General features: G+C 39.8%; 1 protein-coding gene across 3 annotated transcripts; it reads right to left on the minus strand.

Annotated features, from left to right (window-relative positions):
* Positions 1–2,266: 2,266 nt before the first annotated feature.
* camkk2 (calcium/calmodulin-dependent protein kinase kinase 2) lies at positions 2,267–26,655 on the minus strand. 3 transcript variants are annotated; one of them, XM_077248595.1, is made up of 17 exons: positions 26,512–26,655; positions 19,742–20,360; positions 18,262–18,309; positions 16,772–16,825; positions 9,509–9,560; positions 9,227–9,360; positions 8,515–8,551; positions 8,352–8,373; positions 8,166–8,254; positions 6,982–7,181; positions 6,840–6,893; positions 6,638–6,711; positions 6,474–6,561; positions 5,333–5,464; positions 5,075–5,175; positions 3,530–3,580; positions 2,267–2,744 (listed from the first exon to the last, which is right to left on the minus strand). In XM_077248595.1, exons 2-17 carry the CDS (start codon positions 20,315–20,317, stop codon positions 2,672–2,674), a joined length of 1,785 nt encoding a protein of 594 aa, XP_077104710.1. In that variant the 5' UTR covers positions 20,318–20,360; positions 26,512–26,655; the 3' UTR covers positions 2,267–2,671. The 3 variants fall into 3 exon arrangements, with proteins under 3 accessions (XP_077104710.1, XP_077104711.1, XP_077104712.1); XM_077248596.1 differs by lacking the exon at positions 26,512–26,655 and adding an exon at positions 21,327–21,459; XM_077248597.1 differs by lacking the exon at positions 3,530–3,580 and having other exon boundaries at positions 26,512–26,646.
* Between the last annotated feature and the right edge of the window lie 238 nt (positions 26,656–26,893).

Genomic DNA, 26,893 nt, shown 5'->3' on the forward strand with positions numbered 1-26,893 from the left:
TATATATATTTAGTTTTTCTATATAAATATTTACTCGGGGAACGGTGCTTCTACAGTCCTGAATATATTATTTAAAGGTGCGGTATGTAATAATGACAGCTAGTGGTTGAAATGGGTACTACAGTCCAAATTCAAAATACTGGAGAGTTGTTTCCCCCGCCCCCTCCTCCTCAGACTCGACGCTCACGCGGGATGCCAGATTGAGGACATGCAACAGAAACGAGTGCAGCTGACAATGGAGCTGTAAGTTGCTCAGGTAATGTACACGTTTACAATGTTTATTTACAATGTTTTTTTTTAGGCCGAGTAGAATCTGCGATCTATGACCCTGTTCGTTTGCTGGCTTCCATGGCTGCAATACGCTGTGTTTTCCGTCAACTGGCAACCCGGAGTGTCTTAATTCTATTGGGTGAATTGGCAGTAGGTGGGGGTCACACAGACCAAAACAAAAACAGACATTCCAACACGGAATGCACATTTCAAAGTAAAATAAAGTTGTTGAAACAAGTATTGGAACTTAGAATGTTTCCTAAATCTCTACTTTTTATGACAAAAGATGTCCATAAAGAACCTTAAAAGGGTCATCAAAATCTGTTCAGCAAATCATTAAAATGTCCACTTACATATAGTGGTATTGTATAACCAGCTTGGGTTTGTCAGTGCACATGCATATTTGAGTCAATATTACAAGTTTCCTTCAATTTTCAATAATCAACATCCAATAGAACAAACACAAAGGACCAACCGACTGACTCTGTCCAGAACTGCACCACAATGTGAGATTTCTTATGCATAGTAATAGTACCTACACAAAAACAAATCACTAAAAGAGAGGGAAAAAATAAATCACAAAAAACAAGTACTATAAAACACAGCAAAGTTTAACATGCAGGGGGATAAAAGTTAAAGAAAAAAAAGGTATAGAGTTTACTTTAGTTACAAGGTAAACCAACAACATACATTCAAACTACTTGTGCAGAAAAGACTCCCCTTATACATGGAAGCATGAACTATGTTATAAATTTCAGTGGTGGAAAAGCACCATGACTCAGACATTTTGAAACTACAGCTAAAACGATCATAGAAAAATAATCAACACAGGAGATACATGACCGTAGTGCACATTGAGAAAATCTCAACAGGGCTTTGGACTATTTTTGCTAACTTTAAAACTGAGCTTAAGCAAGTTACTATATTTCCACACTTATCTAAAATTCTACTTCCCAATTCTACAATTTTATTGTACCAACAACAACAAAAAAAACTCTGCACATGTACTGATGATCTATGCTACAGTTATGAGTATGAAAATGTAAGGCATACATTTGTCAAAACAGACTGACAAACATTGATTCCTTTAAGTGAAAAGTCATGCATAGATTGCACAAAGTTATTGTATTTCCTCAAGAACGTTAGAGTTTAGAAATGGCGATGACTAATTCACTCTGATCACGACGAAGTCGGGAATGCACTACTATATGGCATTTTGGTAATTCTACACAGGAAAAGGAAGCGAAAGATACTGTTACCTTTATGATTAAAAGGGTCACGTTACTGTACATACAAGGAGAAGAATGGTCACGATGCCTAAAGTGGCACTACCTAGATGTTATTTGCGCCCTAAATAATTAAACTACTATTCAAAAACATGCTATGCATAATACTCTGATCTCTTGGATTTGGACTTTGTTGTATTAAAAGTTTCCAGATAGTTTCCATGTCTGGTCCAGTTCACTGTCTACAGCGCAGACATTTTAATACAAACACAAAGCGGTGTGATTTGATATGTTTGTATGTGTGTGTTTGTTTATATATCTGTATTTTCTTGAAATCGCACCTGAAGTGTCTCCTTACTATATTTATACACATTTCCTAGCTGCAAATTTGAATTATTATAAACTCATTTAAAACTTTAAAAAATTGTCCTTTTTTTATTTATTTGTTATTATTATTTTCAACTTTTATCTTTGATCAAACAAACCTGATTTTTTGAGATTTGTTACGTTGAAATTAATAACTGAAGAAACTCTGAGCTATTTTTCTTTTATTATTTTCAAACTCAGTTCTAATAATCGAATGAGATCTGCAATCAAGCAGCATGTCTCTATAACCGATGAGTGATGAACCAACCTAAGAAATCATACATTTCTTCTAAAGACGTATTAGTGAAGATTGTGTGCAAATTTGAGGAATTTTAATTATAAAAGCCATTTATTAATTTATTTGACTCAAGGTAATATACATACAGTATATTATTTATTCTCAATTTTGTCAAAACCTTTTTTTTTTTTAGAAGCTTTTCCAAATTAAATAAATGACTGATGGACAAACCTAAGAAATTGTAAATTTCTTCTAAAAAAAATGTCTTAAAGATGATCATCTGTTTAGCCTTCAATGGCGCCCCCCAGCTACAGCAGAGGAGTAGAGCAGAGTCTCCATGCTGGAGAGGAGAGTAGAAACACGCGCACACAGAAAACGGGTCCTGAGAGACTGCAGAGACCTGGGCGGACAGATACGGTGCATGCTGCTGTGGACTGTACAAATGCATGCATGAGCGGGTGGGCACCCTCCACATCAACAACACCTCCTCCCCAGGTCCATATCCTGGCCTTCCGGAAGCCACAACAGCCCCATCTTGATGCATTTCCCTTGAGTAAGACGCCCACAGTTATCAGGAAAGAACTTCATCCTCGCTCACGAAGGGCAGGTCCATGCTCCGCACGCCTTCCTCGCTCTCTTGTTTCCTAGGAAACAGACAAATGTGGAGGTTTAAAACAGTCGCACATTCCAGGCGCGTCAACCTGTCTGCGGCAATGCAGACTGTTGTTAAGTGCGACTAGAATTGTTAGGCAGAGGGTAAATTAAGTCAGCGCGAGGGGAAGTACATGGCAACGCATCAGTCATATGCTCGGGTCAGGAGGCCGCACATGAGAGTGACTGACTGCCACGTTTTTGCAAGGGGGTTTGTACAGGGCAGGCTGGGACGGTGGTGCCACATGCAAATGCACCCAGTCCGACAAACCAATCAAAGTCCTTGTAAAAAAAATGACCATGGCTGAGTGGCAAATCAGGATGCTCTTTTCTTTTCGTTGCTGATATTATGTATAAGGGGAATGCAGATATTTAGAAGGACCTGGAAAACATCATCCTGAACTGCCCATGAACTTATATTTATCTGTTCAAATATTACATGCAAAATATAAATGCTTGATGTACTATTATTGAACATAGCTTGTACATTTAAATACATACAAGAGGTTTTAAGAAGGGAATATCATGAATATTTTAGATATTACATGCATAAAATGCTGTATATTAGGTAGTAAAACACAAGCGGAGAAGTTGTTATTCATTAAGCCACCTGACTGAGAATTGTTTTGATCTTAAAAGCATGCTAAAAAACACAACATCATTCATTTTAAGTGCAGATCATCCAATATGGGCATGACCATTATTTCCTACTTATAATACAGATGGAGGAGTGTGAACAGGACATAGGTGGAGCGCTAACAGGCTAGCAGAGCTTTACCTGGGTGTACAGAGATTGCGGCAGTATTTCAAACTCCCTGCTCTCCCTTTTCTAGACGGCAGGAGAGATGCGGATACGTGAGAATTCTTAAATCGGAGCTTATCAAATATTCCTGAAACCATCACTAAACAAAAGCCTTAAAAGAATGTTTCATGCTAAATATTACTCAAACATGCTATTGATTACCACAGAGAATAATTTGTACTCATCCCTATGGCTTTAAAAAGTAATAATTTACTTTGCTAGGTAGTAATTAACCTAGAATATTATTGCAACAGTGTGCATAGCTGCAAAGGGGGCGCTCATGAGTCAAAAAATGACATATGGGCACTATGTGTCAGAAAATGCATACTTCCCTACTATATAGTAGGTGAAAAAAGTAGTATATCCGAATTCAAGTATTCATAAAACATTAGGCGAAAAGTAACCGGAAAACCTACAACTTCAGATGAGATTCAGGCATGCGGAGAGGGATCTGTGAGTGGCAGTGTTGTGACACAACTAACGCTGTAGCTCACATGGCAGAGTCAACATGGTGAATGTACAACGTCCGGATTCCATTCATACTACAAACATTCATACTATATAGAACGTACTTTAAAAAAAGAATGAGATTTAGAATGCATCTTATGGTGTTGTGGATTTAATGGATGCACACAAGTGAAGCCCACAAGTCCTAATCAAATGAGCCATTTGTGACAGAGCCTTTAGCATCTTGCGTGAAGCATAATAGCTTAGAAGGCTAATCCGGTAGATAAGGGAAAGTACAATAAAAGCGTTTAATATTAACATGTAGCTTTGGTTTCAAAATGTGATATATGATTTGTGATTTGTGATGTATGATAAAACATTAATTTAACAACTAAAAGAAAATAACTGTTTATTATTTTGAAATGTAAATAATTCCTGTGATGCAAAGCTGAATTTTCAGCAGCTATTACTCCAGAAATCACATGATCCTTCAGAAATCATGCTTGTATGCTAATTTGGTGTTAGAGAATAATTTCTTATCATTTTCATAAAATTGAAAACAGTTGTGCTGCTTCATATTTTTGTGGAAAAACTTTCCCCCCATAATTCTTACTGTATATGAATAGAACGTTTTATTTGAAATAGAAATATTTTGTAACATTACAAATGTCTTTACTTTCACTTTTGATCAATTTAATGCATCTTTGCTGAATAAATATATTAAAGCATAGCTTGGCTGCCAGGCTTTATGTGCATTGCTATAAACACATTTTTCATTTGTATTTAAGGAATTGAGAAAGAAGTAAAAATTATTTTCTGTGGAAATGCTGTGCATAGACATTACACATTATTTAACCTGAAAATACATCATTATAGTATTACATTGGAACCTAGTGTAGTGACATAGTATTCTATATAGTAGGTCTATATATGTAGGTCCAATTAAATTACTGTCAAACCAGCTATAAAAACCATTTCAGATTTTCAGTGATCACTGAAACCACTGCAGAAGTCCAAGTCTATGTTCAGGACGTCTGTTCCAGTAATAGCCCATCCCAACTGAGGAAGACTTACGATAGCATGTGTCCTGGAGCGGTGGGACTCCTGTCTTCCCTGCGGCCCCAATCAAACGGGTTTCCAAAAGAACGCTTGCGCAACATAGTCCTAACCAAGATCTGTAGCAGAGAACATGCAGTAAGTTTCAAGAACAGGCACTGGGTCATTAATCTGTTTTTTTCATTTGATGTGGTTATTAGCATTGAATCAATTATGCATATTCATAAAATAGAATTAAGGTTGTGTAAATAGGCCACCAGGGGTTTGAGATCTCACCACGGTGGCCAGGCTGGGGATGTGCTTGACAGAGTTTTCCACTTCCTCCTCTGTCACTTCTATAAGACTGCAGCAGTTGTCGTCCTCAGGGGGGAGGGGCTCAGCGCCGTGCCGTGTCACCCATGGGTGCACCTACAACAACAACGGAACAGAAATCCGGCTTTGATATCATTAATTAACTCAAGATTGTGTCTAGGTTGTTGGAGTGTCCTATATTCACACAAGAAGTGCTTTGAAATTCTCTTTTAAAAAATAAGGAAGAGTTCTATTTTTGGTTCAATTGAAGTACCGGGTTTAAATATAACAAAGAAAAACTACACTACCATGTGCAAAACAAAAGTTTGGGGTCAGTGAGAGTTGTTCCAAATGAGTTTCTTTGTGTTGAACACAAAAGAAGATATTTTGAAGAATATGGTAACCAGACAGTTGATTGGAGTATGGAAGAAAAAATACTATGGAAGTCAATGGCTACTGTCAATTGTCTGGTTACCATATTCTCCAAAATATCTTCTTTTGTATATTCAATAGAACAAAGAAACTCATTCAGGTTTGGGACAACTTGAGCGTGAGTAACTGATGACAGACTTTTCATTTTTGGTTGAACTATCCCTTTCAGACGTATTAAACATTACGCAGCACAAGTGTATTCAATATTGCTAAAAATAAGAAATGTTTCTTGAGCACCAAATCAACATATTAGAATGATTTCTGAAGGATCATGTGACACTGAAGACTGGAGTAAAATTCAGCTTTGCCATCAAAGGAATCAATTACATTTTATATATATATATATATATATATATATATATATATATATATATATATATATATATATATTGCAGTTATATTTCACAGTATTACTGATTTTACTGTATTTTTGATCAAATAAATGCAAACTTGGTAAGAATAAGAGACTTCTTTCAAACTTTTGTATGGTTGTGTGTATGTATATAAGTGGAAAAACAAAACATCACCTAATAGAGCGATTCTGGGGAAAAACTGCTTGTTTTTCTGACCAATCACAGATGAGGACTAGCTTTCAGGAAACATTATTGGTGTCGTTAGTGGTTCTGAAATTACGCATTTCACCTATGATGGACTCGAAGGAGACGTCCTTGGTGAAGAAAATAGTCATACTGACCTTGATTTGTGGGACAGTAATTCTGGTTTCGGGATTCTTGTCCAACATTTTAAAAAGAAGGTCCCTTAAGTCATCTGATATGTCCGCGCTGTAAAGTGGTACAAAAATGCTATCAATGACAAAACAGACGGGGAAGGTCTTTCAGGCTCAAGAGAAATACTCACTTCTCGGGAAGCTCCACCGGCTGAGCCTTGATCTTCTGATGGAGGCTCAAAATACGCTCATCCATAAAAGGACACTGTGGAGAGAGAAAGTCAAAGGCAACATCCATTTTACACACTTTACACAGTTTTGCTGAATTAAAGGTTGGATTATTCTTATCACCGCATATTTCACGAGAAATACGAAGGTCAAAACAGGGCGTACCACTCCAAAGATGAAACAGTACAAGGTGACTCCCATTGCCCAAACATCCAGAGCCTATAAAAACATGATGTTAACCTGATCAAATCAAAATTGACAGCAACACTGACTATTAGCAACTAGCTTAGAGAAAAGAGCTTTTAACCTTTCCAGAGAAGTTCTTGCGGGTCTCTGAAAGAGTCTCTGGGGCAAGAAATGCTGGCGTTCCCACTGTGCTGGTCAGCAGGGCGTCCGTTCCCTCAAACTGGTTACTGACCCCAAAGTCGGCAATCTTAACGTGGCCATCTTCTCCCACCAGCAGGTTGGAAGGCTTGATGTCTCGATGGATGATTTTCTGATAATGTACTGTTGAGGATGAGTAGTTGACATCACTTTTGTTTGTTAATGTAAAGCATTCTAATGACTAGCAACAAGAACTGTATCTAGTCTCGTATGATGCATATTGCAGATAAAAATGACAAGAACTTTCTGAAAACTAAAAGCTCTAATCTGATTTTTATGCTATTGGTACACAGATTTACTTTACATATCAGTCAGATGGCTTCTTCCTGTATAAGTGGCAGTACTGTTGTCGTTAACTAAAACTATTAAAAAGCTGAAATAAAATATAAATATTACTTAAAAATGTTACATTAAAAAAACTTGTATTGGTAACCTTGTATTAGTAACTAACTGAAATATAATGAGATTAAGAATTAATATATATATATATATATATATATATATATATATATATAAAGTATTAGAAATACAGTAAAAATGACAAAAGCACATGACGAAATGATTAAAACTTGAAAAATATAGGATATAAAAAGAAAGTTGTAAATTAAGACAAAACTTAATAAATGCTATAATAGTGACAAAACGATAATAATGACAAAAGCACATGACAAAGTGACTAAAACTTAAACATAAAATAAAAATAAAAACGTGAATATATATATCCTGTCAAAATATGAATACATACTATAATAGTATATAATTAAAAATGAAGCAATACAATATTTAAAAAAACAAACATCAAAACCACATGACAAAATGACAAACTTAAACATAAATAAACTGAAGATATAAAAAAGCTAATTCAAAATACTAATAAATACTATAATAGTATATAAATAATACTAAAATAACACTGCTAAGTGGGTTGTTCTTGGCCAGAATAAGCTTTGTGGAAAAGACTAATAGTCTAAGTCTGAAAGTGTGGCTCCACAAGACTTATCAGAGCCTAGCCAATTGCAAGGTATCGTACCCTTTTAGCTGGATGTACTAGAACCAATCATGAGTACAGATGACATCGCTAAGCTTTAGCTAAATTCCCGCACTCACAATATTCGATTCCTCTCAACAAGTCCTGGAAGTAGAAGCGTGCCTGGTCCTCATCCAGGGGCTTATCAGCAGGAACCTCCATCACTGCTCTGCAAACACATGGGGAATAAGACACAGTTTCTCTAGCAGAGTGGCACTAGCTCAGCATGGGCCGGCGCTACAGTCAGAAATAACGTGCTTACTCACCCTCGTTTGACAAGCTCGAATACTGTGAAAGCACAAAGGAAGAAGAGTTTAGGTGTTGTGAATTACATTCTCTGGGTTCACATAAATTAAGGACCGAAATGTAGATTGTGCATGTGCAAGTGTGTAGCATCTGCCAAGAGGATGAGTATCTGGCCAGACTTACCCATGTACAGATGGTCTTCACTTGGATCATCCAGCACCTACAAAAAAACAACCCAAAGCTGTTTAGAAAGAGAACGAAATCAGTCAGCATAAAACTTAGATCTAATTTGATGCAAATACAAACAAGGCTTTGAGGGGAAAAAATCAGTTAATGTGATATGATGGACTCGGACTGCATGAACTTTTAAAGTCTAATTATGACAACCCCACTTTTCCTGACTTTTTTGTCCAATGGAAATTCATGGAAAGGCTTACTTTCAGCGTTTTACTGACTAAATAACAGCTGCCCTGTACATATCAATACACTGCAAATTAAATAATTTTCCAGTCAAATATTTTTTCTTGTTTTTGCATTAACCTCACTACATATATTTATGCTTAAAATTGTCTTATTTTAATTATCTTGGTTTCAGAAAGGTTTAAACATTTTACTAGACACAAACAAAGCAAAATGTATTTTTGCAGTGTATAACAAACTATATCTATCCCTCACTGTTTCACATTCATTCATGGTTAAAATACTTTCCCCATCCCAGTTTAATAAACGTATAGGTGGATTTTCTGTTTGTCCGACGGTGGAAGCATTTTGGGAAACTTGTTCGAAAACAGTAAATCTTTTTTAAATTCCACTTCCATTAGTCGGGCATAAATTACACACTTCACGCTGATTTAAGTCCTTGAGAATACTGCATACTAAGAATGGAAGCACCCACCTCCACAAGCTTAACCACATTAGGGTGATCAAGCTTCTTGAGGATGGCTATCTCCTGGTAAACACGCTCCAGAGGCCCTTTGGGCTGAGAGGGGCCCTCAGGGGCCAATCTTGCCCCACGAGGAGGAGGTCTGCCTGTTTAAACCAGCAAAGAGGAAATCATGTGAAAGGTTGAAGTATTAGGCGTTCTGCTAGCTGATGAAAGTGTGCCCCCAACCTCACACACATACACTCAATCATAAACCCCGCTGTGCGTTCCATCTGCTTTAAAGCAGACACTTACGCGGGAACCCAGCCTGCCTCATCAGTCGTTTCTTGGACAGCACTTTCATGGCCTGTGGAGAGCAGTGAGAATGAGAGAGTGAGAGCAGATATCCAGTGTCATTACTGGTGCTGGGTAACATATGCCCCATTCTACAACCAACACTGTGATAGAACTACACCAAAAATGGGATAAAAAAAGTAGTAATAACTAATCAGAGCAAGGAGCAAATTTAAGTTAAAATCAAATTATTTCAACAACAACATATTATATTCTTATTACTACAGCATGTTAATAATATTTATTATTATCATCAAGATAAGGATATTCTATCTCAAATTAAAATGAAACAGTTTATTAAATCTCAACAATACACAGTGACAAGAATATGAAAATATAAAAAAATCACAAACATTAACTCTTTCCCCACCAGCGTTTTTTTTTTAAGTTGCTAGCCACCACCAACATTTTCACAAAATGTTCATGGCCCCCAGAATATTTTATTGTATGAATATCTGAACATGCAATATATCAAAAGAGCCTCTGCTTTTAAACAAACAAACAAAAAACTTATAGTCTTTATGCAGCTTTTTTAATATTAAAGCATTCTTTTTCTTCAACACTTGAATGTGGGCAAGTTTCATAAAAAAGCAACATTTTGAGTAAAAAGCTGAGAAAATTGCGTTCTCTTACGAGAGGTTCTCTCGTATTGCGTAAGTATAGCTTACGCTACGGGAAAGATTCATCTTTTCGAGATATTGAAGCCAAAAAATTATCCTTAATTTTTGTATCCATTGTCAACGCAGTGCAGCAGCTAGCAGACCTAGAGCAGGCTGTCTAGCGTGCTCATAGGCTGCCCTGCGGGAACTGCAGCAGCCTATCACTGAACCCTTCGCGCCTTCACAGCGTCAAAGCCCACCAATATGGGCGTGGCTTAGCGTATATAAGCAGGGTTCGTAGGCTGATTCTCTGATTTTTCATCTCTTCAGCGAAGCTCTTGCATCGCTGGATCTAGAGAGAAGCCGCCGCCGTCGAGGAAGCGACAAGCCAGCTTAGGACAGCGCCTGAAGAAGCCGGCCACCTTCAGCCATCCGTGCGAGCTAAGCTATCCGGCGACATATCCTTTCTTGCAAAACTTACTGTCTAAAAGAACAGCAAGCGTCTTTTTCAAGATGCCTCCCACTTCATGCGGCTCGTGCAGAGCCCCGCTCAACGACGGAGACCGCCATGTGATCTGCGCTCTCTGCCTGGGCCAGGAACACGCAGCTCTTGCCCTCTCGGGGGTTTGTGAGCTCAGCGACTCACTTCCGATGTCGACCCTGCGGGCTCGGCTCCAAGTGTTCAACCCTCAAGCTGTCACTCTGCCCTTTGCAGGACTGCGCAAAGAAGCGCCGTTCTCAAAGGCAGCCGGAGCCGGTGGCCACCGCCGGACTCTCCCTCGAGCATCTATCTCTCCTTCTCCGCCCCCCCTCCCGGACGCGCAGCCGCCGGCTCCCGCCCTCGCTGCCGCCGCCTCAGGGGACGAGGCGCTTGATACGGATGAGGACGCGCCGCTGACAGCTGTTCTAACCGTGGCTAGCTTTCTTTACGTTACAAGAAAGCTACCCCGTCCCTCATGCGTCAGGTAATGTCAATATTGCGGCATGAGCCTGTTGTATAACACGCACGCCTGCAAACAAATGCCGACGCACAGAAACGATGATGAAGTGATGACGCTCTCTTTATCTGCTCGCGCTAACTAAAGCCGATGTTGTTTCCCCCTGTGGCTCAGTGGCGAAACCAACAGCTTTCGCGCCAGAGACACGTGTTCCATCCCGGCTCTCGCAGCGGATAGTAATTTTATGCAGCTCTCTTCTCTGAGATCGCGGCCAGCTTTCTTACGTACAGAAAACGAACACGCGCGCGGGAGGGCGTGTTCGCAAAACCAACAGCTTTCGCGCCAGAGACACGTGTTCGATCCCGGCTCTCGCAGCGGATAATAATTTTATGCAGCTCTCTTCTCTGAGATCGCGGCCAGCTTTCTTACGTACAGAAAGCGAACACGCGCGCGCTGCATGATGACGCTCTCTTTATCTGCTCGCGCTAACTAAAGCTCATTTTATGCAGCTCTCTTCTCTGAGATCGCGGTCAGCTTTCTTACGTACAGAAAGCGAACACGCCCTAACACGCGCCCCGTGCGCATGCGTCACCGGCAAAATGAGGAAAGAGTGTGATTTAGTCCCGCCGAGGCCGGACTATCCCCCATTTCTCAAACATTTCTCAGCTCCTCTTAATTCAAGCGGCTGGTAATGTCAATATTGCAGTATGAGCCTGTTATCATTCACAGCGATCGGGACGCTATATATGAAACAGCCTACTATCGCAGTTAGCGAGCCGCCCCATTCAAGCACAGAGAGAGAGTGCGCGATCAGAACCCCGAGGCCATTCTGTCCCTAGCTGCACATATAAAAGCATGGTAAGCGATTCCAGGGGTATCAGAATGGGTGCTAAGCACAATAAAGCAGGGCTATGCGTTACAGTTCGCTCGCCGCCCCCCACGCTTTCGAGCACGGACCGCAAAGACAGTGAATGCGGAAGTAGCCCATCTACTTTGCTCAGAAATAGCGAACTGCTGTGCAAAAGCCCATAGAACCGGTACCGCCTTCTCTGAGCGAGTCAGGCTTTTACAGCCATTATTTTCTCGTGCCCAAGAAGGACGGGGTTCTCAAACCCATACTAGATCTGAGACAGTTGAACAAAGCTCTTATGAAAAGACCGTTCAAAATGATTACAACCAGACAACTCCTCGCGCACCTTCGCCCGAGAGACTGGTTTATATCTCTCGATCTAAAAGATGCCTATTTTCAGATTCAGATAATACCCCGTCACAGGCCATTCTTGAGATTTCCCTTTGACGGTCAGGTTTATCAGCACACCGTCTTGCCGTTCAGTCTGTCCTTAGCATCCCGCACATTCACGAAGTGCATGGACGCGGCACTCGCCCCCTTGAGAAATCAGGGCATGCGAATTCTGAGCTATCTGGACGATTGGCTCGTTCTAGCACAATCAGAGACAGAAATACTGCCTCAAAGAGCTGTGCTCCTCAGTCACCTGGAAACCCTGGGTCTCACGTTCAACTGGACCAAGAGCTCATTAATGCCCAGTCAGTCAATTTCCTTTTTAGGAATGGAAGTGGACTCTGTGGCTATGACGGCCCGCTTGTCAACACGGCGCGCGCGCTGTGTTCAGGAACTGGCCGCGTCTTTCCAGAAGGACAGCACCGCCCCTCTGAAGACATTCCAGAGGATGCTGGGTTACAAGGCTTCAGCTGCTGCGGTACTTCAGCTGGGTTTGCTACGTATGCGCCCGCTACAACGCTGGCTGGCTGCTCGTGTGTCTCACCGAGCTTGGGAGTCAGGCTGCGCCCGGATCAGAGTGTCTCAGAGCTGTATCACAGCTCTGCAGCCCTGGTTAGCGGCCGACTGGTACCAGCGGGGAGCGATTATGGGAACTGTCTCATACCGGAAGGTCATCTCGACAGACGCGTCCAACACTGGTTGGGGCGCGCTCTTCGAGGGCAGACCAGTCTCTGGCCTGTGGTCAGACCGGGAAAAACTCCTCCATATAAACTGTCTGGAAATAATAACGGTCGAGAATGCGCTGAAGCGTTTCCTCCCGTTTATACCGAACCACCATGTTCTAGTCCGCTCAGACAACATGTCTGTAGTGTCCTACGTGAACCGCCAGGGCGGTGTCAGATTCAGAAATTTCTGCAATCTGGCAGAAAGCCTCCTCGTCTGATCTCAGCACCATCTGCACTCGCTGAGAGCGGCGCACACGCCAGGCCATCTGAACGACGGCCCAGACAGACTGTCCAGGAACAATGTTCCTCCGGGGGAATGGTCCCTGCACCCCTAAACAGTCCAGTTGCTATGGCGCCTTTTTGGCAAAGCGGAAGTCGACCTATTTGCGTCACAGGACAACGCTCACTGCCCAAGGTTCTTTTCAAAGAACGAGGACGCGCTGGCCCAGACCTGGCCCAGCCGCCCACTATATGCTTTCCCTCCGGTCTCTCTGTTACTACAGGTGATCAAGAGGATCAGGGAAACGCGCCAATCAGTGCTCCCCATAGCCCTGCGTAGGGAGAACCAGACTTTGTTCCCGGAGCTGGTTCCCGGAGCTGTCACAGACAGCCCCGTGGCCAATTCTGGTGAGAGCAGATCTCCTCTCTCTCAAGCTCGGGGCTCGATCTGGCATCCCCATCGCGCTGGTCTCTGCACGTATGGTTGACCAACGGTTACCCTTTGCCCAGCCAGATGCAGTAATGAACACAATCACGTAGTCTAGAGCTCCTTCTACCAGAAGGCTCTACGCGTCTAAATGGTTTGTGTTCTCTAAATGGTGCGCTGACAAAAAAATTGACCCACGGAAGTGTGGGGTTTCGCGGTTGCTTAGTTTCCTTCAAGAGCTGTTGGAAAAGGGAAGGCCCCCTTCCACGCTCAAAGTCTATGTGGCAGCCGTCGCAGCGTTCTCAGAATCGACGCGCGGTCAGTCAATAGGCAGGAACGGGCTCATTATCCGCTTCCTCGGAGGAGCCAGGAGGATGAATCCCCCGCGCCCCCCTTCAGTTCCTATGTGGGATCTTTCTTTGGTCCTCGAGGCCCTGAAAGCATACCCCTTTGAACCTTTAGTCTCTGCGGATCTAAAATACTTATCACTTAAAAAAAATTTTCTGATCGCTCTGTCGTCAGTCAAACGTGTGGGGGACTTACACGCGCTGTCTGTCAGCGCCGCATGTCTTGAGTTTGGCCCGAATGACTCAAAAGTCATCCTCAAACCTAGGGATGGTTGTGTTCTTAAAGTGATTGGCACACCGTTCAGAGCACAGGTCATTCCCCTATTGGCTCTGCCAGCATCCGATAGTGAGAGTGATGTTAATCTCCTCTGCCCTGTCAGGGCGCTGAGAGTTTACATTACGCGCTCCGCCCCTTTCAGGCGTTCTGAGCAGCTTTTTGTTTCGTTTGGTGGGTGCACCAAAGGTCTCGCCGTCTCGTTACAGAGTCTATCCAGATGGATAATAGACGCGATTGCAGCTGCTTATACAGCAAGGTCTGCAATGCCCCTTGGGCATCAGGGCTCATTCCACAGAGGCTTGGCCTCTTCGTGGGCATGGTCCAGTGGAATTTCTATTCATGACATATGTGTGGCGGCGGGCTGGGCCTCCCTTTCCACCTTTGTCAGATTCTATAATCTGGAAGTTCCCGCCCTGCAGGCGAAACTACTATCAGTGAGAGGTCAGTTCTGCCCAGGTACTAACTTGCGCAAACTACTCTCATATGACTTAGCTCTTCTGGTTGAGCTGCACTGTATCAGGTTATGTGCTATATGCTTATACATTGACCGGCGTCGCCACTCTGTATTCCCTGTGAGTGCTTATATACATCCGCTTATATATACACATGCGCTTATTCCCGCTGATCTGGGATCCCCGGATTTTTCTGGGACTCATAAGTGGATGCTGGCGCGCACGGCATTGACAAGCGGTTCCCGTAGCGTAAGCTATATTTACGCAATACGAGAGAACCTCTCGTAAGAGAACGTACTCGGTTACCTAACGTAACCTTGGTACTCTCTAGAAGAGGGAACGAGTATTGCGTAACCTGCCGTGCTTGCGCCACGAGCGTTTTTCACTTCAGTCGATGAAAACCAGAGAATCAGCCTACGAACCCTGCTTATATACACTAAGCCACGCCCATATTGGCGGGCTTTGACGCTGTGAAGGCGCTTGGACGTAACGTCACGTCGGGTTCAGTTATAGGCTGCTGCAGTTCCCGCAGGGCAGCCTATGAGCACGTTAGACAGCCTGCTCTAGGTCTGCTAGTTGTTGCACTGCGTTGACAATGGATACAAAAATTAAGGATAATTTTTTGGCTTCAATATCTCAAAAAAGATAAATCTTTCCCGTAGCGTAAGCTATACTCACGCAATACTCGTTCCCTCTTCTAGAGAGAACCGAGGTTATGTTAGGTAACCGAGTACGTTTTTGTCATAGACTGCTTAAAAATATGGACGTAGTGTCCGTGACGACACCCGTAGGTTTCTGAAGAGCATTTTTGAAGCCCAAAGTGGGCCAAAACCACTTTTTGCACCAGGCTGTAAACACGCTGTATATGGGATTTACTCTCTTTTGCAGCCTGTCTCTAGCTGCCAGACGATGAATTGCAGTTTAAGTCACTTCCGTGTTGGTTTCAAGAGAGAGACAGGACGGTTGCCGCTTGGTTTTTGACTACATCCAGATCGGATTCAGAATGATGATCAAAACTTAGATTGAGTCCATCAACACCCCCAAAGCTTCACAATCCTATAGCTTATCCTGGGTTGACATTTCATTCAGTATCATTAAGCAGTTTTGATTTATATGCTGTTTACTGTTGATGATTGTGATATTTTACATGCCTCTGCTTAGATATGCTATCGCTTGTTTCTGCATCATATTCACATGTTTTTTGATCAGGAGATTCAGTTCTCTTTCAGAAGATGTGCCATAGCGCCCCCTACCGTATAACAGTGAAAACATGGCAAACCGGAAATTTCCGTCAATGGCGAGAAAGCGTTGTCTCATAAGTGATGTAAATTTCCATCAATGGCAGGGAAAGAGTTAATAGAGGAGTTAGCTGGATTATGAGGCAATGGGCTTGTGCAGAAAAACGACATATCCCACAATTCTTTAAAAAAATACAGCATACCAAATTTGCCATTTGTATGCTTTTCTCTTTATTTTGTTGCACTAGAGCAGGGGTAGGCAAGTTCGGTCCAAGAGAGCCGCTGTTCAGTAGAGTTTAGCTCCAACCCTGATCAAACACACCTGAACAAGTTAATCAAGAACATCAGGATTACTAAGGCTACAGTCAGGCAGGTGAGTTTTTTTTTCCAGGGCTGGAGCCAAACTCTGCATGACAGTGGCTCTCTAGGACCGCACTTGCCTCCCCCTGCACTAGAGCTAAAATGCAAAAAATAGAATGAAACATGTCCATTTTATTCCAATTCAAATCACTTGAATGCACATCATGATTATGATTTTGGAGTCTGTAAGGAGGAACTTCCTGAGAGGATTTGAAGGAAGCCTGTGATGGTGTATATGGGACCATTTTTGGATGCTGAAGTGGACCTCAACTAGGCAGGCAATCATAATTCAAATATTACTGATAACAGGATGTTAGCTCTTTACTCGCCTAAATAAAACTGAAATTAAGTGTGTATATATATGTGTGCGAGATTGTTAAGAGACCGGGTTCCATCACTTACATAGTATGTGTTGTCATCTTCATTGTACGCCAGCTTGACAACTCCATAGGAGCCCTTTATCCAAAAAACAAGGTGCGTCATTCATGACAACTTGTAAGTGGAAGAAATTGCAGTGCAAACACAATCAGTAACAAGCATTAACTGGGGGAAACAGGAAGCTAAAGTGTCCAAGCATTTTTGCCATTTGATTAACTAGAGAACATGTAAACCAAATCGAGCCAGTAGGCAACAGCCGGTGTCATGATGAACTCCACAGACAGGCATAATTCCACTTCTGTTCAGTCTCTATCTCTCTCAAACCCACACACACACACGGGTCCCAGCTGGGAGAGCAGATTGCCGTTCCAGCAGGGAATCCAACCCTCAGACACAAGAGATGAGAGCGGAGCAGGAATCTCCACATCCAAGCTGACAGTTTTCCATGCCCTCGTATCAAGATGAAGCTTAGTGAAACAGCAACAGTGAAAACACTTCACTGCTCCTTTAAATTGCATTTCTGCAGTACTATAAATATTGTAGTAAATTTATTTCATGGTCTTATCCTACTCTATGCTTCTTAGAATAAAGTACGGTGGTAGTACTATGGTTTATTGATGGCATCCGATGGGAATACCATGGTACTTTGCTATATATATTATGATCACCATATTCATATCCTATAGAAATCTGATTTCTTTGAAGAATAACATGGCATTACCATGGTGCCATGTCCAAAAAAACAAAAAAAACATGGTAAAACAGTACGTTGTCTTAAAACATACTTTGTTTCAAAACATGGTACATGTCTATTCTGTTCTGTTCAATTCTATTAAATAGTATTCCAAGATAATTTAAACACCATGGCATTACCATGGTCATGAAAAACATTTAATAAGTTTGAATATATTAAGCAATTGTGCATAAAAGGAAATCTACCTTGTTTTAGAAATGTTGAAAAATAAAGCAAATATACTACTAAAATACTATTTAAATTATCTTTGAAGTGTACAACATTGAACAAACTGCTACAAACTGTATTCTCTATTCAATTCCATAAAATAAAACATGATGATTTTACTTAAATTCTGAATGGTCAATAGTGTCAATTGTGTTTTTATATTTTTTATTTTTCATTTTATACATACAACGTTTGAGATTAGAAAGAATTTACCAAGAAATTTTGAAAGAAGTTACTTATGCTCACCATGGCTGCATTTATTTGTACAGTAAAAACAGTAATATTACTACCATTTTAAATGACCGTTTAAAAAGATTTATTTATTCCTGTAATGGCAAAGCTGAATTTTCAGTAGCCATTTCTCCAGTCTTCAGTGTCACATGATCCTTCAGAAATCATTTGCATTTTTTATTTACTATACCAAATATGGGAGATATTAGTTTGCTCTGAAATAAGAACAACAGCACAATTAATATTTCAACAGAGCTTTCATTCATCTCACTCATAGCAGGGAACGATCTATGCATAAATAATAAATGAAAAATAAACATACCTTTCCGATCTCATCTTTCAGCTTGTACTGGTTGAGCTGCACGCAGTCCTTTTTAAATAAAGAAACAAATTTCATTGATCAGTGACACTGAGGTCTTTTTAAGAGGGTTTTAGTCACTGAAGGACAACTACTTCAGCCAGTGTGGCCAAAGATCACAACAAACGCAAACTTGATTCTCACATCAAGAATGATGCTCGAACATTACAGGTTCAAAGAATCAAAAGCATTAGCAAAAGAAGTACTACAGGGAGTACTTGAGCCGAGAAAGGCACACAAGCTAAAGCTACACACCTCTTGCTGATTTCATGTCCTAATGGAAAAGCAGAAGCATCTATTGGGGAATTTTCTCTTGACAAGCACCATTAAGAGGAGGGTAATTGCTCCTGTCAGTAACATTACCTTACACACCTTCTCAACCTTTACTTTGCAGACTTGAAGCCAGCGCAGAGAATGAAGAAAAGGAAATGATCTTCTCAAAGACAACATCAGTTCTCAAACAAGCAGCTCAAATATCAGGCCACAGCATCTGATTGTCTCGGTTTTAGTGGTTCCAAAGGTTTGGAATTATTATGATTTTATAATGTTTTTGAAAAGTAGTCTCTTATGCTCACCAAGGCTGCATTTAATTGATTAAAAATACAGTAAAAACAGTAACATTGTGAAATTTTACAATTTAAAAGAACAGTTTTTTTTATGTTAATATATATTTCAAAATGTAATTTAATCCTGTGATGAAAGCTGTTTTTTCCATGTGAAAGTCTTAAGTGTCACATGATCTGTCAATAATCATTCTAATGTGCTAATTTGCTGCTCAAGATACATTTCTTATTTTCAATGCTGAAAACAGCTGTGCAATTTTTGTGGAAACCATGATGCACGACCAAGCAATTAAGTAAGATAAATAAAAAGAAGAAAGGAAATGAATACTTTAATTCAGCAAGAATGTATTAAATGGATCAAAAGTGACAGTAAAGACATTTATTATGTTTCTTTTAAAATAAAAGCTGTTCTTTTGAACATCCAGTTTTTATTATGATTTCCACAAACATATTAAGCAGCAAAAAATGTTTTCAACATTGATAATTAAAGGAACCATTACTATAATTATACCATTACATAATTTAGTGCCAATAATAATTGGGCAGCAAATCAGAATGATTTCTGAAGGATCATGTGACACTAAAGACAGGAGTAATGGTGCTGAAAATTCAGATTTGCATCACAGGAATTAATTACATATTAAAATAGAAAACAGTTATTTTATTTAGTAATAATATTTTACAATTACTGTTTTTATTGTATTTTGGATCACATTAACCTTGATGAGCATAAAAATGTAAAATAAAATAATCAAAATAATTCCAAACTTTTGACAGGTACTCTACATAATTATTAGGCATGATGGTAGCCATTGTGTTGTTGTTTGTAAAGGACTTTCAAACACTTCCAAACACACATGTTGTTAACTCTGGCCACCTACCTGCAGGTCTGTGATGGACACACGGTGAGACTCCACGGTTGGTCTTCGAGGGAGGCGTGGAGACGAGTGAGGGGAGGTGATTGGCGAGTAGGGCAGCGATGGGTAAATATAGCGTCCGTTCAGCCCCGGAGAACCACAGGGCGACGAAAGTGTCTGTGAGCGTTCCTGTAGCGACAGCTTCCTGTCGGAGAGGCTGAGTCTACCTCTGTGCTCTTGCGGTTCTGGGAAGAGAGCTTCCGGGCAGCCCAACGTGTGGGATAAGAGATCACAGGAGGCCATACGGAAGGGCGGTACCGGACCTGACGATGCCGGCTCTGGCGTTTCCGAGCTGTCCATGTCCTCCACCTCCTCCTCCTCTCCGCCCTCCTGCCCTGAGCCATCACTGGGCTCGTACTCCGTCACCACAATCATGGAGTCCATCTCGTTGGTGCAAGGGCTCAGGCGTGTGGATGGGGAAGGGAACACAATGCAGCTCCGCAGCAGGTCAGGCAGTGGCTGTACCGAGGGAATGGGCGGAGCATGGCCGAGAGCGGCAGGCGGATCAGAAGAGGGCCAGGGGGAGACACAGGGAAACATAGTGTCCTTCCCAAACACCTCTCATTAGCCCCTCCATCAACACCTTGCAAGAAAAACAGATTTGGTAAATCTTAGGTGTCATACAGAAATGTCAAATCACAGGGCTCCCACAACTTTTGACCAAAACATTTCTTTGATTTTGAGTATCATTTGGGAAGTGGCTTTATGAAATTTAGGAAAAGTCAAGTCAAAAGGACATTATATTTTCTGTACTTTGTTCATTATTTTTCCATTAGTTTTTTTTCTTGATTTTTCCCACCCCTAATATAGATCACAAAGAATTATATATTTTACATTTGAAGTATACGCCATATAAAAAAAGTCTATGCCACAAAATTAAAATATGACATAAAAATTATATATATATTTATTTATTTTTATTAATATATTTAAATTAATAATGTATTATATTATTTTTACTATTGTATCTATTTTATGTCATTTTATAAATAGACGTAAATATATTTATAAATATATATATAAATATATATATATGTGTGTATGTATGTATGTATATATATATATATATATATATATTCCATACCTTTTACAATCCTACAAAATCAACATTTTAAAATACACTAAGATTTCCAGGTCTTCCCTGATGCTGATTAGGATAAAGCATAAATGGGAACTGACTTAAAAACATATGCGTGACCTCCATTTTTCTCTGTCCTTATTCTCGGAGTCTTGTCCTTATCTGTACAAATTAAATGACTGAATACAGCTAATAAGCTGAATAGAAGATGCTACACACGTTACTCAAAGTAAAGCCTGCTGGAAAAAGATTACATATCTCCATTCTGCTCTGAACTGCTGCAGTTTCTTTGGAAAGCAGATTTCCTGAACATTACAGACACTGTGTGTGTGGGAGAGGTGTGGGTCTCACAGAACAAGAGAAATAGAAGCAGGTACAATAAAAAAGACATTCATTACTCGAGGGGTTCAGAAAGGAGAACTTGTGTGGGTTGGCCCACCCCCTCCATGCGTCCTCATTTCTATCTCTCACATTCTCAAAGATTCAATGCAGCTTAGTTTTTCTTCTCTGTCTCTGTCATTTCTTCATCTGCGATCGAATCTCTACTGATGTTTTTGCTGTAATATCGTCTCGGGGCCCTGGCCTCCATGCATTCTCCTGTCAAAACACCCACACAGCTGGAAGATGGTGATCTCTCTCCCTCTTTCGAGAACACGCTGAGAAAAAAAAGCATATTTTTCTCAGCGTTCCTCATCTTTGACCCCTCCCGCATCCATTTCTCAAGTTATTACGTCCCTGACACTCATTTGCACATTAAATCAGAACACACTGATGAGGATTCGAGCTTTTCTAGCTAAAATGTCAGCCATACTGGAAATAACCTCTCCAAAAAAAAAAAAAAACATTTTGAAAACACATTAAAAGAAGGACCAAGCCATATCCAGAGACCTGAATACTTGGGGCTAGACTTTAAACCATTTTATAATCACCCAGAACACCCTAGCGACCACACAGCACCATGATAGAACCAGTCAGAACACCTTAGAAACCACTTAGGTGTCAACCTTTGTATTAAGCAAGCCAAGCACATTCATATTTATGCATAAAATGCAAAAATGTAGTTTATTTTTTTTATTAAACCGTCTCTCTCTCTCCATCCATCACCTACTGAGAGATTCTGCCAGCAGGAGAATGAATGATGGATTCTCATTCTACATGACATCAATATGACAACAAGTGACAGCCAAGTGATTGTAACATGATATTTGCAGCACCCTGTGTTATAAACATTTTCAAATATACATCATGATTCATCAGTCAAGCAGACAAAAGTACCATTATGCTCATTATTAAACTTTAAACATTTTAATAAGTTATATATTTCTGCCATTATATTTATGCAGTTTCTACTTTAATCTTAAATGTCATTTTTCAAAACCGTTCAAATATTTGGGGACAGTAAGATTTTTTGTTGTTGTTGTTGTTGATCGAAATGAATAATTTTATTCAGCAAGGCTGCATTAAATTAATGAAGTTTCCACAAAACAAATATTAAGCAGCACAACTGCTTTCAACATTGATATTTCCTGATATTGCCAATCCCTAATATAGAGATCACAAAGAGCAATATTTTATAATGTACAATTTTTAAATATATAAAACTGATAGCCATAAATTAGTTATTAAATATTATATAAATAGTATGCAAAAAATTGAGCATAATTGCAAAAAATATTGTTTAATTGTCATGAAACTTACAAGGTTAAACAAATTTAAAATTCCCTGATATTTATTTGTGTAGTAAGAAATGTTTCTTAAGCACCAAAAATGTTACAATATAAAATATATTAAAATACAACTGGTTAAATATTAAATTGGTAATAATATTTCACAATACTACCGTTTTTACAGTATTTATTATCAATTAAATAATTTATAAAATTATGCTCTGGAGAGTATAAGAGACTTATTTAAAAAAAACATTATTAAAAATATTAAAGAAACTGATTGCGTTGAAAAGTGTGACTATTGGTACAACATCAGAAGAATTGATTATCTCTGATGACAATCGTTCAGCAGGATCATATCAAAGTATGACATCTGATTCCATTACTGTACCATGGCACCCCTTTTCTTATTAGTACATGTTGGCTAATAAAGTAGCACGCAACAAAACGAATCAGCTATTTCAAGATATCAGAGAGACCCTTTTAAGGTCAGATCAGAATGCTGCACTGTTTCGTCCCTGGTGTGGACGCCGTTTGTGATTTCCCATCCTCACATTTCTCAACCTCGCAGACAGAGAGACAGCCCAGCTGAGCACAGAGCGACCAGGCATGTCCGACACGTTTATCAGACCAGGTGCTGATGGTGGGATGATGAAAGTGTGCAGAAACTCAGAGGCATTGATGTGCATTTATCCAGTTCGAGCAGCAAGCAACTTTGAAACTGATGCGGCAGAATTACGCGTACGTTGCAAGTGTACCTTACCAAAAAAAAGCAGATTATCACATCCTCTTTTCAAAAACAGGAAATACACTGTAGATGCGGGCAAGATTTGACCTGACTGCAATGGTAGGCTGAGCTATTTTAATCTGAGAGCTGTTTCCACATTCTTCTGTGACCTACTTCGATCTTTGATGGATTGCAAACCAAGTGTTTCTCCTCCATGTGACCAACCATCCAAACACACACAAACCTCATTTGTTATAGAGACTTGGACTCACAAGGAAACAATCCCTGGGGCCTGGTCCCCCACTCACCACATGTATAACAAACGGGGTCTACATTAAAGGGCTTCTACAAAGTACAACAACAAACACATAAAAAGATCCACTGTTTTCGATCGAGCCCTACCCAGGATAACATCTTGGAAGAAACCAATCTTCCCCTAGAAACAAACAGATGCAGCCTTACATCAGATGACTCTTAACACACACTTTCCACTCCCTGGTTGTTATTATTATGGTGAGATACACAGGGCGTCCACAGAGGATTGACCATATGGGCCCATCTGGAGTGCAGCATTCTTTGAAACTGCGCTTTAACAGGGAAAAACCGAAGTACTAATCTTTGGTCAAGAGTAATGATGACAATAGGATATGCAGTGTACATTTTTTTTTTATAATTTTTAAATAGAAAAAATGTTACCTGTTATACCTGTTATCAACAGTAAGTTCCATTACTATAGTTATTATGTAGCCCCGCCCCTTTCCTGCGCTGCGCTTGTTGTGTTTTGTCTACCGGTAAGATCTTTCGGATTTATGAATGAACCACTTGTTTTAAAATGATCCTGGTCTGCAGAGATTTGTTAAGACACCCGCTTCAAACATTACAATGCTCATGATAACTTTCATTAACTCTACAATAAGTAAATTCACTTCACCAGCGATGCCACAGAAATATACACAGCTACGGCAAAAAAAACAAAGTTCAAAGACAAAATTCTAAAGATGGCGGCATGCTTGTTTCTCTGGCGCATCAGGTCTATACACTGAAAACTGTAATACATCTATCAGGCTATTTCATGTAATTTTACAGTAAAATACTGTTAAATTTATGGTTTTTGGAAGTGAAAAATAAGTTATAATTTTGACTGAAATAAACGTAAATTCCCAGACATTCCCAGTGTGACACTTCGCATTTGATGGTTTTTCATTGTACTAAATCGGTTTCTTCTTAGTTTTTTACTGTCGATTTCACAGATTGTTTTAAAAGTGTGATTTTACGTTAAACTACCATATTATACCTAACACTTTAAACACAAGTTCCGGGTTGAAAATGAGTCAAGTTCTCTCAACATCAACTGTAACATGGTCTCGATGATGACCACAGATAATTATGTTTCTTTACTCAGTTTTACTATAATGCATTGACAGTTGAAGTTTATAGACCTTGTTCACAGCAGCGCCATCTTTCGTTAGTGGGAATGAAAGCGAGGCTGTGAGGGATAATCATCTCTTCAGCGGGTTGTGCTGTTATTTAATGTTCTGCTGACGAAACACTGGAAAAATGTCTTTCCGAGAAATTTCAGTAGACAAAACTCCAGACAACATTATAAGTACAGAAAATTAAAAGTGATCTTGGAACTTTATACTGCTTTTACAGAGGATGCCGTTGAAAAAGTCTATTCCTCACAGCCTCGCTTTCATACCTGCCATGGCGCTGCTCTGAATAAGGTCTATGGGGTAAAATATACAACAGGGTTTAAAAAGCATAAATGTGCAGCTTGTATTCTGGTGCTTAAACTTCTGTACAAAATTATATTTTATTTTATCTGTAAAATTTTATTTTTTTCTGGAATTTGGAAGCAGTTTAAAAACAAAAAGGCCAAGTCGGTGGATATTTACCGTGCTATACCAATGTTAGTTGCATGTAATCACATTCCATAAACTAAGAAATGAAAAGTAATTACGGCAACCACAATCATACTTTTTGCACATAAAGCCTGATAAATAAACAACTTTATCCATCTCATCCTAAACTAGATTTAAAATCACACCCAAATGGCTCATTCCACAGGGAAAAGCCCTCCAGGGACCTTCTTATGCCACTCTCTCCAAACAAGGCAGACTATTTTAGACCCAAACACCCAAGCAAGTCAGTGGATACAAAATATAATTTGTTAATAATACAATACACATCTAATGTTTTTGCATGCATGCATCTCCTTTCATTATATTATACGGATTAAAGCATCACACAATAGCTGTCAAAACCTGGTGAGCTATTAAACTAGACAGCATTTTTGGACACGTGAACCTTTCAAATGTGTCTTTGATGCACAAAAATACTGTCTAGGCAGGCAGCTCACAAGATGTCAAACAGGCAGGATGAAAATGAATTAAGGATGCTGAATTCTTCGGTAACTGGGTCATTCTACAAAACAGGTGCCATATTTGTCTCTCATATACATATGTAGAAAAATGACTTTAACAATCAATAGATTATGCCAACTTTAAACACAATAAGATAAATACAAATATACAAACTTTCAAGATGAGAATTATTTAAGGACAAGTTACAATCTTTTCTTTCTTTCTTTTTTTGCCAACGTTGTCAGTAGTTAATTCTTAATTTTCAATCCTGTTTACCTGAACACATAATGTAAATATTTAGAAATTGATATATGGATATTTGCTGAAATACCCGTATTAAATTCTCCTTCTAATAAGCACATTCTAGTTTCACGACCTTTTAGTAGCAACTTTAACTAAAAACTGTCAACCCTGTTACAATAAATCAGTCCTGTTTTATAATACATTAAAATGCATTAATTTCGCTTGAAATGGCACAATGCGATTCATTAACACTTAACACATTAATTGTCTCAGTGAATATAAAAATCTTACAAAATTGTACTTTAAATCCCCTTATTGAACAGGAAACGCGCCTATTTCGTAGAATAACCCAACTTCTCATATGTGTGTAGGCTTTGTAACGTTATATCACTCCAGTTTTACAGTTGACATGCAACGCAATTTCGTGCCATATAATCTGCAAAAGCGTCTTGTAAACACTGACACTGGCTCGAAGAGCTGATGCCGTTTAGAGAATAATTTTAAGGCAGGTTGTTATTTTGCTAAAGCTGGCTAACGCATCTCTTACGAAACAGATGTTTGTAAAATCCAGCCGAGGATTAATAAAATGATTGTGATCACGTATGTTGCTTTAGAGAGGTACAATACAAATCGTTAGTTCAGGGTTATGTCCTTACCTCGGGCGTTTATAAGATCCTGTTTTTGATGGGAATGGTGTTAGCTCGCTGGCATTACTGTAGCGGTAGCGGTTTATGATATGGTATGATGTGCAGGCAGCGGGGGACGAGGTGCTTCTGCTGCTGAGTGAAGGTGAGAGGAGTGGCGACATCTAGCGCTCACAAGGGGAACTGCGTCTAACGATCAACTGACAAGCAGGGGGTTATTAGTCCTTGATTAATTGAACTTCATTGCTGTGCTTCACTAGAATTCCTGCACTCTTATTCAGTTGCATTTTGACACGGAGTCAATCAGAAAATTAAACTTTTGATTCTTACAATTGCATGTGAATCCCCAAAGTATTATTTTATTGCTCTTCAGTGCTGTCAAATCAATGAATCA

The sequence above is a fragment of the Siphateles boraxobius genome, unplaced genomic scaffold, assembly GCF_051911475.1.
Source record: "Siphateles boraxobius isolate OS27281-9 unplaced genomic scaffold, OSU_SipBor_1 11, whole genome shotgun sequence".
NCBI classification, from domain to species: Eukaryota; Metazoa; Chordata; class Actinopteri; order Cypriniformes; family Leuciscidae; genus Siphateles; species Siphateles boraxobius.